The following is a 17,364-nucleotide window of genomic DNA, read 5'->3' as shown; positions in this document are numbered from 1 at the left end:
TGGCGACCGTGTGCCTTTTTCTCGAAGAAACTCTCCTCCGCAGAGAGAAATTATAATGTGGGAGATAGGGAGTTGTTGGCCATCAAGTTAGCTTTTGAGGAATGGCGCCATTGGCTAGAGGGAGCCAGACACCTTATTATCGTGTTTACTGACCATAAGAATCTGGCCTACTTGGAGTCAGCCAAGCGTCTGAACCCGAGACAGGCCAGATGGTCTTTGTTCTTTTCAAGGTTTAATTTTGTTGTCACGTTCCGCCCTGGGGTTAAGAATGTGAAGGCGGATGCCCTGTCACGTTGTTTTCCGGGAGGTGGGAATTTTGAAGACCCGGGTCCCAATTTGGCTGAAGGTGTGTTGGTCTGCTCTTTATCCTGAATTGGAGGCAGAGGTTTAGGTAGCCCAGTTAGAGGCTCCTGATCTTTGTCCTCCTGGGAGGTTGTTTGTGCCTCTCGCTTTAAGACACAAGATTTTTAAGGAGCACCACGATACTGTCCTTGCTGGGCACCCGGGGGCAAGAGCCACAGTGGATCTCATCGCTCTGAGATTCTGGTGGCCGGCGCTTCGTAAGTCGGTTGAGGGTTTTGTGGCAGCCTGCGAGACCTGTGCTCGTGCCAAAGTCCCTCATTCACGGCCATCAGATCCTCTTCTTCCGTTTCCCATTCCTTCCCGTCCTTGGACACATCTGTCCATGGACTTCATTACGGACCTGCCTCGTTCCTCGGGGAAGACTGTGATTCTGGTGGTGGTGGACCGTTTTAGCAAAATGGTGCATTTTATGTCTCCAGATTCAATCAGAATCTGGAGACATATCTGCGCTGTTTTGTGGCAGAGAATCAGGAGGATTGGTGTTCTTTTTTGTCCCTTGCTGAGTTTGGAGTCCTCTGATAAGTCACCATTTTTTGGTGCATATGGGTTTCATCCGCAGTTTGGGACATTCTCTGGAGAGGGGTCTTCTGGTTTACCTAATGAGGACAGATTCTCCTCGTCTTTGTCATCTATTTGGCAAAAGATTCAGGATAATCTAAAGAGCATGAGTGAGAGATACAGACGTGTGTCTGGTCCGGACCTGAATGTTGGTGATCTGGTGTGGTTTTCTACTAAGAATATCAAATTGAAGGTTTCCTCCTGGAAGTTGGGTCCTAAGTTTATTGGGCCTTACAAAATCTTGTCTGTCATCAATCCTGTCTGTTGCCTACCGTCTTGATCTTTCTCAGACTTGGAAGATCCATAATGTTTTTCATAAGTCCTTATTAAAACCTTATGTCCAGCCCATTGTACCCTCGTCTTTGCCTCCTCCTCCGATTTTGGTTGATGGTAATCTTGAATTTCAGGTCTCTAGGATTGTGGATTCTCGTGTTGTCCGCGGTTCTCTCCAGTACCTCGTTCATTGGGAGGGTTATGGTCCTGAGGAGAGGATGTGGGTCCCAGTGACGGACATTAAGGCCACTCATCTCATCAGGGCTTTCCATAGGTCCCATCCTGAGAAGGTGGGCTCTGAGTGTCCGGAGTCCACTCGTAGAAGGAGGGGTACTGTCACCACCAGACATCTGAGAAGCTCTGACAGATGTTCTTTAGAACCTCCTGCTTGAGGTTCCTTTTGTTTTGCTTTCGTTTTCTCATCTCGTTAGCCTCTCTCAGCTGTCATGTAGTTGCACTGATTGCGTCCCTTTAAATCCCTTCCCATACTGCATCACTTTGCGGTTTATACAACTTCCTGGAGTGTGCTGATGCTAGAAGCTGTTACTACTGCATCCACAAGATAAGTCTGTTTTCTTTATTTCTGTTTGCCTGTGGGCTTGATCCTAGGTGACCCTGGCTCCCTCCGTATTAAGTGTAGGGAGCCGTGGTCGTGTCTCATCACTATTAGGGTGTTCAGGTGCATATAGTCGAGGAACGAGGATATGCAATTTTCTACCATTGAGATTTTTGCATAGGCTGAGCAGTAAGGGAGAGAGCTAGGGCTCTTACAGGGCTTACCCTGATTGTTCCTTAGTTTTGGATCAAGCCAGTCGGATCTTCATTTGTGTCTTCTAGTTTTCTGTACACCTTCCGTGACAAGTTCCAGCACCAGAGCTACACCCGAACTGCTGATCAAAAGGGGGCGCAGTGGGTTGGACTCCTGCCGATCAGCTACTGATGGCCTACCTGAGGATAGGTCATTACTGAATAACAGCTGGACAACCCCTTTAAGCAAAGCATTTGAAAGAGGTTAAATACCATAAAAGTAGTTTCCAAGAGCAGATAATATTAAAGCTGAATTAAAAATGTGCTACATTTTTTACTAAAAAGTGTCTCCTAGAAACAAAAACACTATGCACCATTTGTGCATCCAGAGACAGAAATGTAACTGGCACTATAATAGGAAATGGGAACATAGTTTGATGGCTTGTGCTCTGGCCATCAAAGGGCTTGTACAGGCAGGTCATCAATATCTGATCTGCGGGGGTCAGCAGATCCGTTGTTTGAATAAGAGGAGGCACTCCATGGTCCTACTTCCTGTGCTACGTGTCACCTCACTTGCAGCGGTGGCGCAGTGAAATTACAAGTGAATGGAATGAGTACATGTAATTAGACTGCACTGCCAAGACTTCAGGCAGTGTAATGAAGAGGAAGTAGCGCTCGCACGGAGAGCCACCTCTTCTTTAAACAACTGATTTGGGGTAGAGCCGAGTGTCAGACCTCTGCAAATCACACACTGATCACCTACACTGGGGATAGATCATCAATATATACTGCCTGCACAACTTCTTTTTAGTTTTATGCACACTGGAAAGCACTCCTCAAAACTTTTTTGCTTCAAAAAAACCTTTATTTTAAAAAGATATTACAAATTGTGAGAGTGTGTGAAAACCTATAAAACATGTGAAACTAGAAAAAAATGAAATAAAGTACCTGCCTATAGACAGGTTCAAGCCTCACATTCAGAACTATGTGATTAAGATTTTTTATAAAGTTTTAAATCTTTTTTTTTTTTAAAGAAAAGAAATGAAAATGACTACTACTGGGCTACTTATCTTACATCAAACAATAATATTTACTCTTTGCTGTATTCCCAAAAGCAGAGCTTTAAAAATCCATTGCTAATAGGTTGCTTTAATTTTTGTGTAGCATATTAGTAGCATTTATCAGAAAGTAATGAGTTTTAAGTCCCACAAGCCTCCTGGGTTTAGAGAAAAGAGTCGTTTTGAACAAGGGTCTTTAAAATACAAATATGTTTGAGTAAAGCACACCATCCACCTCTATCAATACTTCCAGCCTGTAGACGTCTACCAAACACATAGAAAAAAAACTCTCTGATTGAATTTCCATGAGGATGGCTTGCAGGCTTTCAATAAGATTATGAAAGGTAATGGCCAATTTCCCACTCTTTTGTAACAATGTGCTATTCCTAAAACAAGTCACTTTAGCTGAGTTTGTGCAAATTTAAAACATCATCTGCATTTGGAACAAAATGCTCATCTAAAAAGTATCGCCAATTGTCAACTGATCACGTCATATAACCAAACGGTTGGTTTACTCATGCCCAATTACCCTAATGAAAACCATTTGTATCAATTTTACTTGTCTCATTTACCCTGACTGTTTCCAATTATTGATTGCAATGGACCAATGTGTGTAAAAGTAATGTAAATTCTCAGAGTAATGGGCCTTGGGAAATCCCCTGGTATTAACTGGTGACTACGACTGAAGCTCTTCATTGCCCTAAAAAAATAACAGTAATTGCGTATCACTGGGCAATCAGTGGTGTAGCTACAGAGCAATTTAATCCACTTCTCAGCTAATCCCAACCTCTATTGAGTATGACCTTGACACTGCATGGATGATTAAATTAGTTTCACTATAAAAATAAAAAGCATGTGTGTTTTTATAGAATAGCTTCAAGACATGACCTGCTGAGGTTCCATGAGGACTGCCTTGAGAAACACCGCTACATAAGACACGCATAGGTTGTCGCCATACCCAAGATTGCTGCTTAGCTCACTTTCATTTGGAATCAATACAGTATGTAGTCATTTCATGATAGGTTGGTGTGTGGTACAAATTTTATCAGAGTTTGCAAATTACAAGGCCAGTTAAGATGGATTTACATGAGCAGAATATGAGGCCAAATATCAGGAAGGAACATTCCGACGAATGCTCAGGTAAGGGGGGGAACTAACTCTCCTTAGGTAGAGAGCACCTAATCAGTGTGAGGAGACTTATAGGCCATACATGCTCCTCTGGAATTCTGGGAGGGAAGGGATGCAAATGAGCTCTTAACAAGCTCTGCCTCTAATGCCTCACACTGATTAAGGTGCTCTCTCCCTAAGGAGAGTTAGTTCCCCCCTTACCCGGACACAGGCCTCTCACCGATTTAAGCCAGTACTCTCTGCTCTGCACTGATGAGGGGCAATCACCCCGAAACAGCTGTCTGCAGATGAGGTGCTGGCTTATTTAATATCCAAGTCATGTCAAGGCTTATTTTAAGAGCTGAACATTTACTTATAGGATAGCTGCCTTATATCTGGTGGCATTAGAGGCAGAGCTTGTTACGAATGCTCTTTCCCGATAATCTGCCCTTCTAAAGGTGTCACAGATAACCCGATAAATGAGTGAAACGCTCGTTCATCAGGTGAAATAATCATTGGGGACACCTCAATCCTTGTTCTTGGCCAGCAGAAAAAGTGGTTTCTTCAAAGAAAATGTCTAGGCAGATTGGTAGGCCTTGGTAGTCTTGATGCCTGAGCCAGGATCTTCACCGACACTATTCCAAGTCCATGTTTCTCAAAAAGATTCCCACAAGTTGTTGTATAGATTCCAAAACGAAAATGAAAATCAGTAATGATGTTAGAAGAGGCTCTGGCAGCAGCATCTTCTTCATGGCAGTATAGTCTAAGAAAACTTAACCTTGTGGTCTACCAGCTCTTAACTAATGGACATCCAACTCTGTGTACAGCTTGTACATCTTGTGTACAGGTCACGATATCACAGATCACAATATCACATAAGTATCAGAGGTGAAAGACAGAATGTACAAGGCTCCCATCATTCAGCATTCAACAGAAACTTACAGTTCACAGCGTGGAGGTGTGGACCAGGAGTTTTGGACTGTTTGGTACTGCTACAACAGGCATACCTACAGTTACCATGAATTGCCGCATGCATCATGGCAAGGAGTACTTCTCTGGTCCCAGGAGGAGATTTGCCATTTTGAAAAACCCCTTAAAAACAATGGTTCATCCCATCCCTTTGAACACATGATTTGAGTCCTGCATAAAAGATACGAGCATCAGTCAGATGATCGGTGGTATGTTTACATGGGGCAATGATTGGGAATGAAGAAGATCCTAACTGTACTGCTGGAGGTCTCAAGTTCCACATCCAGCACAGACTAAGAATATAGGGGCACATTTAATTAGACCTGTGTTTTAGATGACAGTCTTAATAAACCCCTAAGCTGGCGGTGGTTCAGTCAACGTTATGAAGAGGCGCAGGCCTCTTCATAACTGGTGGATCCTCTGCCAGTTCTAAACGTAAGACAGCTTCTGAGCTGTCTTACATTTAGAATTTTTTCTACACTTCAAACAGGCATAGAAAATGGTAATTGAGACGGCCTGTCCCCCTTCCCCGCCCATGCCACGACCACAATATTAAACCTGGCGTGAGCGTTAAGAAGTTGCAGATTGCGCCGCAACTAACCGCTGTGCCACAATCTGCGCTTCAACTACTATTTCAGCATAATAGATGACCCCCATTGTTTTTTCATTAAGTTTGCAGCATTTGTGGGTTTCTATGTGCAAAAAAGGTTTAAGAACCACCAACTTCAGCTGATTGTCCTTTAACTAGTTAATTTTCTCAATGCTAGTATAGTAAAAGAGAAAAGGTATAATGGGCACAGCAAGAATACTACTTATTACTTCACTGAATAATGTAGGCAAGGATTAGGCTGCATCCTCTAACACAATAATGATATGCATAAAACCATTAGTTTTATAGCATAACGGGAATCATGGCAAGAAAACATAATGGGCTGCTCAATTGAAAAACAATTCAACTCAAATTTAAAATACAGAATAATATATTGTTGGGTAATCTATTTGCTTTTATCCGCTGTGGATAACTTATCAACATAGGACTATTTAAGTTAAGAGTGTGTATGTTGAGCTGGTAAAAAAAGAAAAGACGCCTAAGAAATTTTATGGTGTTTTATAAAAGAAGCTGTAAAATTGTTATATGATCATAACCTGAGACCACAAAGAACAAATAGAAAACTTTAGATCTTGATTTATCAAATACATTCAAAACAGCATCAACATATTTTACCAAAAAACACAGTAAAGAAATGTCCAAGTTTTGAAACAAACTTCTAAATGTACATTTGGTCCATAAACATGGCTACATCATTCACAACAGAGAGGCGCCATTATTTCTCCTTTGCAAAGTATTTTCTTTGAAGTATGAGACTTCATGGTTATCATAAACCAGAAGACAGTGCACTCTCACTGCACCAAAACAGAGAAACTAAATAGTTCGATACAAAACAAAATTTTTGTAGGTGACCTACAGATTCTCAGATTGTACAAAATTCTTAACATCAGCTACATAACACTGCCTATTATAAATTATAGCAGGCGTACTGAATGGATTTTCAACTAAGGCTATGTGTTAAAAGGCTCTATGTTTGACAACACAAGTATAAGGTGTGAGGAAACCAAACTGAATTTGATGGACAGTTGCTAGGGAAACCATTCTAACTTTGCATATGGTACCCTTCTTGAAACATCTTAATGACCCTTATTCTTAGAAAGCTTTTTTATGCCAGAACTGCCAATGACTTGATGTCCATGTCAGATGCTTATAAGATATCTCAATGACTAGATGTCCACATCAGATGCTCAATAGAAATCTCAATGACTTGATGTCCGTATCCATAAGAGGTCCACTGGGGTCATGGAATGTGTCTAAAGTCAGTTGTCATCTTCCTTTTGCTTTGCCTGCAAAAACAGAACCAGAAATCTTCAGAATATAACGATACACAAAGGAGCCTGAGAAAAACAAGGAAGATCTGAATAGTTGCAGTGTTTCTTGAGACTTTGAAATTCAAACTTGAGCTTAAAGTGAACGTGCACCTTTGAAGACCTTTTTGTTTTAAGTCTAAATAGGACCAACATTATTTGGTTATTGGTTGATAACATATCTTGATAGTGGTTGTCACAATATTTTCCTAATACAGAGCTGCATACTACTCTGTCAGCCAGCAGCCACCATTATGCTGGATCCATTTAGCAGATGGATACTAACAAATATCAACGGGATACCAATGAATTCGGAAGGATCCCACAAACATAGTATTGGGTCTATCAGGTTTCCTTGATGGTAAGAATGGTTGTGCAGACTGGGTTGGACGGTTTCCTATATTCCTGACCTAACCTCAGGTCATCAATATCAGATCAACAGAGGTCAGACTTTGGGCAACTCTGCCAATCAGCTAAAGAAAACACAGCGCTTATACGAGAGTTGCATTCTCTACGCTGTATACCTGCAGCGACAAGCAGCTGTAATTGCAACTCCTGTGTCCCATTAACTTCGATGGGAAGGAGCAGTTACACTCCATCTGCTCCTTCCCATTGAAGTGAATGAGGAAAGAGGAGCTGTAATTACACCTGTTCTCCGCTGCAAGCAGGTTAACAATGATAAGACTGTTCATCTGCGTGGGTGCTGAAAGTTGGACCCCCACCAATCTGATATTGATAACCTGTCCTGAGATTAGGCCAGCAATATAGGAAACCAGCCAACCCATTTAATGAAACCCTGTGGTTTGGGGTGCATAGAGCCACTTTGTGAGGAAGCTGAAAAAAAAAATCGGTGCAATAATTTGAAGGCAGTTTTCATGTTTGACTTCAAGATCTCTGACATTGAAGGGGTTTTCCGGGATTTTAATATTGATGACCTATCCTCAGGATAGGTCATCAATATCAGATCGGCAGGGGTCCGACACCTGGCCCATCCGCCGATCAGCTTGTTGAAGAGAAGGCCGTGCTCAGTGCGAGCGCAGACTTCCCTCCATTGTTTACCCGCTCGCCGTCGACATTGCAGCAGTGAGCAGGTGTAATCACAAGCCGCCCCATTCACTTCAATGGGACGGCTCATTCCTATTAGGCCCCATGCACACGGCCGTGTTTCACAGCCGTGTGCGGGCCGTGGAACCGCGGCCTGGATCCCTCCTGAGAGCAGGAGGGATACCTCCTGAGAGCTATGACGCCGTGCGCTCCCTGCTGCCGGCACAGTACAGTAATACACTGGTATAGATCATACCAGTGTATTACTGTATAGCGGCGGCAGCAGGGAGCGCACGGCGTCATAGCAACCAGTGATGCCGTGCGCTCCTGCTCTCAGGAGGGATCCAGGCCGCGGTTCCACGGCCCGCACACGGCTGTGAAACACGGCCGTGTGCATGGGGCCTTAAAGTGTATGCTACAGAGCCGTCCCATAGAAGTGAATAGGATGGCTTGTAATTACACCTGCTTGCCACTGCGCAGGTAAATAATGAAGGGAAGGCAGCGCTAGTACGAGCCCAGCCTTCTCCTCAACCAGCTGATCAGCGGGGGTGTCGGGAGTCTGGCACCTGCTGATCTGATACTGATGACCTACCCTGAGGATAGGTCATCAATATTAAAATCCCAGAAAAACCCTTTAATAATGTTGAGGAAAAACATAATTATGATCTATACATCTTTATTAAAAAAATATTTATCCTTCAATTTATTGAAAAAACTTAACACTTCTTAAAATATACATATTCTTTTCTTTTTTCTAGATCAATTTAAGACATGGATATATAAATGAAACAGAAAAAGTAACCTACGAGACCGCGAAGATCTATAGCTGCGGGAATTCCGAAAGGGCTGTGGAGCTTCAGAAAATGTGCATTTGGGAGGTTCCACTTATGACAGTAATTATCACTTCTCTACTCCTCAACTAAAGATAGCACCAAGCATCCAACCCGACCTGTGCTGTGCTGTCCTGGACTATACTGATGAGTGAGGCGTCGCTGGCCTCTCCGAGGAGTTAATCATGTTATATACATACAGACTTGCAGCATAAATGAATAACATTTTAAAATCAGCGATGATAATTGGCCCCGCTGCAATTACTACATCATTTTATGTACTGCGTATGACAGATTAAATTTAGCTGTAGTTACATAACCATTGCGGCTCACTGAATTAGATTCCCACTGTCACACCAAAAATCTTAAGCAATTGTTTCAAGAAAAAAAAAAAAAAAAAAAAAAAAAAAAGGCAAAGTAATTAACCGAGAAACTAAATGGGGTAGGCACTCAGTTTTGTATCTTCCAATTACGAAAAAAAATATGTGGAAATGAAATAAATGAGTGCTATTAATTTTCTTTTTATGGCGATTTCCACGCCCCTCAAATTATTTGCTTTCTGTGTAGCTAGGCTGGAAGGAGCGTGAGGTTTGTCACCGTGATTCTAAGGAGACGTCTTAATGGAAGAAAACAACATAAAATGATGCTTTACTTCTATTGCTGTACTATATTTTATCTGTGTTGGTGCAGTATCTGTCTAATTCAGTCTGCTGCAATGCAAAACTTGTGGAAGCGTAGGGTTTTCCCCGTATACGTTTTTTTAATGTCTGCATTCCTTTCTTAACGAGATATGATTAAAAGCCCATACACTTCCAAAATCCTGCATAAGGCAATTATATGTAGACTGACATGTAAGTTTCCCTTTATTAGATACGATGGTAAAATAAATGTCACACCTTTACTGAATATGCTATTGTAAAGTTTTTTTTTTTGATACCAGAGGCAATATTATATAAAAAAGTTTTTTTCTCCAGGATTAAATTTTTTTTTTTTTTAACAGAAACGTATGTGCTTCCATATTTTTTTTCCAATTTGAACTCTCTTGACCCATTTTCACTGTGTAAACAGATCCCTCTGGTTTGTGTCCATCCTGTATGTAGAACTTCTTGTTGCTGTATCCAACCAAACCCATGATGCACTTCTCCTTTCTCTGCCACAGCTCCAGCACCGCCCCTAACAACGTCCAGCTAGTTTATAGCTTCTCCCACCAGCTAGTTAAAAGTTTCCCCATCAATGACATGCCCATGGACGTAACAGTAGAAAATAAGAAAGAGATGCATGGACAAGGTCATGAGAAGTTTTCACTATGAAAACAGATCAGTGGCTTGTTCCCATCCTGTATGTAGCACTTCCTGTTGCTGTATCCAACCAAACCCATGATGCACTTCTAACACCCACTAGTTTATAGCTCCTCCCACCCAGCTAGTTACATAGACACTCCCCTATCACTGACACACCCATTGATATAACATCACAGGAAATAAAAAAAGAGCTGTATGGACACAGTCATGTGACCACAGCCCAGAATGGAAGATAGGAGCAATAAAGGTAAAAGAAATACATAACAAAATTACAGCTACCTTCATAAGTGATTATATTATGAATGCAAAATGGAAAACCCCTTTTAAGTGTATGATCTATGACCATATTCCAATAGAGACTGATGACATTATATCTACCGACATCCAGTGCTTTGTTTGCTCCTATGGGGTGTAATACGGGGGAAGATCGCTCCAATAAACCAGGTGCATGAGCCAGCTCAGGGTTAAAGAAAACAGATGTTTATTTTCCCAAAAAAATAATGAAAATGGGTACAGCTTCCAGCAGTCAAGGTCAAAACTCAACTTAAAGTCCGCTTAGTTCAGCATAACATAAACAGTAGAATAGTCCATTCAAAGTAAAGGTATTTTCAACCAGGGTTTTTTAGTCCGTGATAGTTTTCAGCCAGCTTTTCTGCCAAACTTTCCACGTGTCCTCAGATTCCAGCTCTGCTCACAGCCACACACAGCAGTGTATCCACCACTCCACACACAGTTTCACTCACTTCCTTTTCCTCTTATCAGGAGTGAGTTAACCCTGTGAGTACCGGATCCCAGGTAGTCCTTTCCTAAAGGCACCACAACCCAAATAGTGGCGATATATCTGTCACTGAGGACCCAACCTTGGGGTCCTTTACAGGGGCATAACAGTCACACAAGTTTTGGATATTATGTGTCATCACGCATATTAGTCACCTGATCCGAACCAATGCATACTATACCTGAGAAACCAGGTAAACCTTCTCAGTTATTATTTTCCAAGGTACGCCATTGGATATCTCTAATTGCCCTACCTAGCAGTTTGATGTTTTTGAAGTGGTAGCCTTGGGCAACAGTTAGATGTAAGGTGTCACATTGTCAGCTTGTGCTTGCCGCTGCCCTGCTATTTTGGGCAGCCACGGGCACCATTCCACTCACCCTGTCTCTCTTCATTAAACCTCACCTCCTTCTGCAGTACTGTAAGAGTTAATACCCTCCTTGGCTCTGTGTGCCGCTGCTTCCAATTTGCTAATTAGCTTCTGCTATATATACTGCTGGTTCTCACTCTCCTTGCCTGAGCAATTAGCTTCCTAGCTTGCTAGTTCCTTGCTAAGATGTACTTTCTCTGTTTTCTGCCCGTTTTCTCCATTCTGACCCGACCTGTGCCTGCTTACAGTTTGAGCCTCTGCTGCCAGCCCTTGGACCTGTTCCACGTTTGTGCATGAACTCTGCCTGACTTTGGCCTATTACTGATTACAAATTTTTCCTCATCCTTTGATGCTTCCCATCGGTGTCTCTGACCATTGTTCGCAGATGTCAACCACACTGGGACTACTCCAAGAGGTAGCAGTCTGGTAGCATTGCTGCAGTGAAATCCAGATCCCTGTCCAAAAGGTTAAAAGGGGGAATGCCAGAGGACTGCCAAAGTAAATGCTTTTAGGTTTAACCCAAAGTCAAACTGGCTGGTTAACAAAGTGTTTCCACACCCACTGCCGTAAAAAAGGTGTTCAATAAAGCTGCTGTCCTTACTGTTCAAGGAGTTTCCCACCTTATAACATTTCCCCAAACTTCCACAACCATATTAATGTTAGACGCAAGCCTACTGTTTGATCCCTGTATTCCAGTTAGTTCCTTCCTCCTTTCTCAGCCTTGCAGCTCTGATATATTTTTTCAGTGCAGTTCTTGATATGGGTGGTCCATAGCGGGATGTAATGTGACCCCCATTCCAATGTGCAAAACTACATTACCCTGGATCCCTCATCCCTACTCTGTCTGGCTCCTGTCTGCCCTACAGTCCATCACAGTGAAATCGGTGTACTGTATATGCTCTTGTTCTGCTTCTGATTGGGGCATACTGTCACACATCATGCAACGGTTATAACAATTACAATGGAATTTGTAAAGTCTTCAGATCCTACTACTTTGTTCACAGTTTGTTATGCTGCGGCTTTGACGTTTTCCCCATCATTCTGCACTCAGTACTCCATAATGACAATGTGAAAACAGCATGTTCCAAATATTTGCTAATTTATTGAAAAGGAAAAGCTAAAATAATGCATTGATATAAGTATTCAGAACCTTTACTCAGGAGTCAGTTGAAACACCTTTGGCAGCAATTACAGAATCCGGTCTTCTTGCGTATCATGTAACAAAGTTTGCACACCTTGATTTTGAGATATTCTGCCATTTTCAAAAACATTGGGCAGTTCTTCATACTGACAAAGGTCTTACGGCTTCTTTACCACCTTACCCACATATTACATGGAGGAGATCACATAATCTAAGTGATATCTTAACAAGTAGCAACTATGTGCCACGTACACCAAAGGGAATTTTCAGCAGCCGTGGTCTGAAATGGGGATCATTCTCCTGTGGCGCATGTGCGGCCTGTAAATATACTCGCCTGTAAATATACTCGTTCCAACACTTTCTGGAGCTCCTCTAGACAGAAAGAATGCAAAATAGTACATAATATTACTTTCAATAAGGAAGCAGTTCATCACTTGTCCCTGTGATTAACCTACTTTCACACTCGCGTTTTGTGCGGATCCGTTATGGACGGATCTGTTCAGATAATACAACCATCTGCATCTATTCAGAACGAATCCGTTTGTATTATATTAACATAGCCAAGATGGATCCGTCTTGAACACCATTGAAAGTCAATGGAGGACGGATCCGTTTTCTATTGTGCCAGATTGTTTCAGTGAAAACGGATCTGTCCTCATTGACTTGCATTGTGTGCCAGGATGGATCAGTTTGGCTCAGTTTCATCAGACGGACACCAAAACCACGTCAGTAAGATCCAATCGGACTCAAATGTTCTTGAAAAGGATGTGGGTTACAGTCTATTCCCAGTCATTTTCGTAAGTGCCATGCGTGTGATCCTAGAGGCTTGAAAGTAGGGCTGCAACGATTCCTCAATGTAATCGGCACAAAAAAATCCTCGATGCAATTTTCCAGCATTGAGGATTCATTGCACCAAGGAGCGTGAGTGAAGTGAAGCCTATCACTCACCGCTCTGTGTTCTCCCATCGGCACCACGCTGCACTGTCCTGGGCCTGGCATGTTGGAAAAAAGAAGACGCTGCGGTCCTTCTCCTGGGGACTCCATATCAGCCAGCAGTGCACCCTGCCAGGAAAAGTAAGTATTAAAGGGGGGGGGGGGCATTGAGGGGCTGATGGCACTGGGGGACATGACATGCAGGGGCTAATGGCACTGGTGGACATGGCATGGGGGGCTGATGGCACTGAGGGACATGGCATAGAGGGACCGATGTCACTGGTCCACATGGCATGGAAGGGATGATGGCACTGAGGGACATGATCGCATGTAGTAGCTGATGGCACTGGGAGACATGATGGCATAGAGGGGATGCTGGCACTGAGAGACATGGCATGGAGGGCCTGATGGCACTGGGGGACATGATGTCATGAATGGGCTGATGGCACTGGGGGACATGATGGCATGAAGGGGTTGATGGCACTGGGGGACATGATGGCATGGAGGGGCTGATGGCACTGGAGGACACGATGACATGTAGGGGCGGATGGCAGTGGGAGACATGGCATAGAGGGGTTGATGGCACTGGGGTAGTGGGGGATATGATGGCATGGAGGGGCTGATGGCACAGAGGACTACTGGCATGGAAGGGGCTGATGGCGTTGAGGACTGATAGCACGGATGGGCTGATGAGTTTTTATAAAGAAAAATGTTCTTTTAAATCTTTTTTTTTTCTTATTAGAGTACTCGAGATCTCTCCCATCATCTATTTATCCCCAGGACTGTGACTGTGACGAGGGGACATCCTCTGCGTCTGGAGGAAAGAAGGTTTGTACACAAACATAGAAAGGGATTCTTTACGGTAAGAGCAGTGAGACTATGGAACTCTCTGCCTGAGGAGGTGCTGATGGTGAGTCCAATAAAGGAATTCAAGAGGGGCCTGGATGTATTTCTGGAGCGTAATAATATTACAGGCTGGGATCCAGGGGTGGTGATGTAAAATGAGCTCTTCTACAAAAGGAGATTAAATGGATATAAGCTTTAAATCTTTTTTGTAAATTGGTGTAAATTTTAATTTCAGGGTATAATTTCTTGTTCTTAACTTTTTGTATATATATTTTACTGGATTATTGATGTATTTCGTCTTTTTTCCTGATGGAAGGCATTTAATAATTGATGGATGAAAAAAAGCATCTGTGGAAATCCGAGAAAGAAACGTGAGCTCTTATTTTACATGGGACTGTAAAAGAAGTATTGAACATAAGCATAAAATGTAGAGGACCCACTTGGAAATGATGACTGAGATTCCATATTCTGATGTATATTTGTGTGATATTATATGATTAATACTTGGTAGATATTGTAGTTCATCACCATCACGTTTGTTATCAGGTGGGGATGTTCACTCACCCATCGCTTGTTGCCTTTGTGGACCCACTAAGGTTGTAGCGGGCATCGAATTATCAATATCCAATCGATACTTTTGTACCGGTATCAATTTGATACCGGGATTTGACATTTACCGATACTAGGCTGCGCTACTGCGCAGCCTAGTATCAGGTAACATGGCGCACGCTGCCCTCACCGAGCGCCATGTTCCCTCAGCAGAACAGGGGAGAAGGAGTCACTTTCTCCTTCCCCCCTGTGCCGCTGCTTGCCGCCAATAGGAATGAGAGGGGCAGAGGAGGGGAGGGGCTATGGCCACTGCACCACCAATGATGATCACACACTCTGGGGATTTTTCTAAATCCTTGAGTGGTTGAATAAACTTCTCTCTTTTTTTCTTTCTTTTTCCTACGCCCACCACCTCTACTTGGAAGTGATGAACCTAATATAATACCTAGAGGCCTTAGACAATCTTTAAAACCTTCCTTCTTGGAGGACCAACTGTTTGTCTATAACTAGTTGAAAACTAGTGACGAGTATTCGTTTAACCTTATGAAATTACTCACCTCTAAACGCAAACAAATATGTAAAGACCAAGCCCTCCTCTTAAAGAATCTATTGCTTTCTAAATCAACCGAACAACATTTTCCAATGAGGAATAGAAGGGAACACCTTAAACATTATGAATAGGAAGTGGTTAGGGAAAAGTGTAAGAAATTACTTAGAGACCTTATAGATTACTCCGAGAACAGGATTAGAAATTGGGAACGGAGTAGACCGCGCCCTCAACATAATGAACACAGATACCAAAACCGTCCATGTCATGAAGAACCAATATCAAAAGTACCCAACAGAAACCTCACCTTTTATAATAGTAGAAGTAAAAAGAGGACCTCAATCCCATCCATTAACCCCGGGGTCCGTCCCAAGTCTATAACCCCCCTTCCAGTGCCCTTCCCCTTTACCCCCTCCACCAACACAGGTTCTAATAAGAATAACAAAATTAGGATTAAGCCACCAGCTAATCAATACGTTTTACCACCAACTTTTGAAATGGCCTCTACCAACCAATCTGGAGCCACCTCCACGGAGGTCTTCAACACCCTACCGGAAGATCCCCATACCTCTTCTGACGCCCCATCATGCGACACCTTAGTCCGGAAACTATCCTACCCTGAGTCTATTTTCTCTACTCACTCTGTAAGTTACACAGAACCCGATCAGTTCCTAGCTTTACCCCCCAATCTTACTGAGGAGTCTTTTTTAGACAGGGTCTCCCCAACCATCAGGACACCAAATCCTACCCCACCCCCCAGACAAGTTCTCACAAGCATACTGTCTGAGTCCCTTCCTCCAGCCACCGAAATCACCACTTCCAAGACCCCCTCAACACCACAGAGGTTGAAAATCACACACTTTTATACTCCCCTGTCAAGTATCCAAAGAAAGCGCCCAAACCCTGACACAGAGGAGGCAGAGGGGGTAGAAATAAACACTCCATGTTTCAAAAAAATCCAAGTCCAAAAAACTATAGAATCCTCCCAGGACGCATCAATCCTAGAGAAACAACTAGGCATCTTCAACCTTTCCCATCATATACTTAACTCCCAAGAAAGGGACATTTTGGGGAAAGGTCTGTCTTTCTGCCCCACCAATAATCTGGACCCCTTTGAGCTGTTTGTGGATTTAAACCAATTTGTGAGAAAACTCACCCTCCACAGACATTTCTCTTTAAAAGAACGGATACCCCCCTGCATTACTGATGCTCCACTACCATCGCCTCCAAGCCCGTTACACACCAACCCTGTCCCTTCCCATTCCCAAGATCTGGATAATCCTACAAACTTCCTTCCCTCCAACATTAGACCTAAATTGACTTTTTACCCGTTAGAAAGTAAAAGCCCACATATAGAAACCTTTTTCAATATGGTCATTTCAGAATTCAAACAAAACCTTAACCCCTCCAATCTAAAATCCACCAGTAATCTTACTCAGGAACAGAAAAAAGCTATCAAAACTCTAACGGGAAATAAAGAGATAGTCATAAAAAACGCAGACAAGGGAGGGGGCATAATGATAATGGATAGCAAACACTACACCGCCGAGTCCCTGTGTATACTATCAGATAAAGCCTATTACTTACCACTGACTGAAGACCCTACATCTTCTTTTAAGAAAGAGCTTTATGACCTAATAGATGAACGCTACCACCTAGGTATCCTTGATAAAAAAAAATCTGAACTTACCTTAAAATTCCACACCCTTTCACAGCCAAATTTTATTTCCTCCCCAAAATCCACAAATCACTGACCAACCTGCCTGGAAGACCCATTATCTCAGGCATAGGTTCACTCACCACAAATCTGTCAGAGTTCATAGATGGCATTTTACAACACTATGTAATCCAACTACCATCATAACTGAAGGACACCACCCACCTACTACAAACCCTCGAGACTTTCCAATGGAGAGATAATACTGGGTCACACTCGATGTGGCCGCCCTCTACAGCAACATCACACACTCCCTCTGCCTTGAAGCAATCAACAAATGGCTGAGTTCTGACCCCCACATGCCCAAAGCCCAATGTAT

General features: G+C 42.8%; 1 protein-coding gene across 3 annotated transcripts in view; it reads right to left on the bottom strand.

Moving 5' to 3' along the window:
- Positions 1–6,168: 6,168 nt before the first annotated feature.
- The window catches only part of LOC122940789 (solute carrier family 22 member 15-like), a 281,156-nt gene continuing 269,960 nt past the window's right edge, over positions 6,169–17,364 (bottom strand). For all 3 annotated transcript variants that reach the window (XM_044297545.1, XM_044297546.1, XM_044297543.1), the window contains one exon: positions 6,169–6,971. In XM_044297545.1, coding sequence (XP_044153480.1) covers positions 6,945–6,971 — 27 coding nt within the window. In that variant the 3' untranslated portion in view covers positions 6,169–6,944. The remainder of the gene's footprint in view (positions 6,972–17,364) is intronic.

Source organism: Bufo gargarizans, chromosome 6 (genome assembly GCF_014858855.1).
Source record: "Bufo gargarizans isolate SCDJY-AF-19 chromosome 6, ASM1485885v1, whole genome shotgun sequence".
In the NCBI taxonomy this organism is placed as follows: domain Eukaryota; kingdom Metazoa; phylum Chordata; class Amphibia; order Anura; family Bufonidae; genus Bufo; species Bufo gargarizans.
The sequence above is the reverse complement of the archived record's forward strand: the minus strand, read 5'-3'. Positions and strand labels throughout refer to the sequence as shown.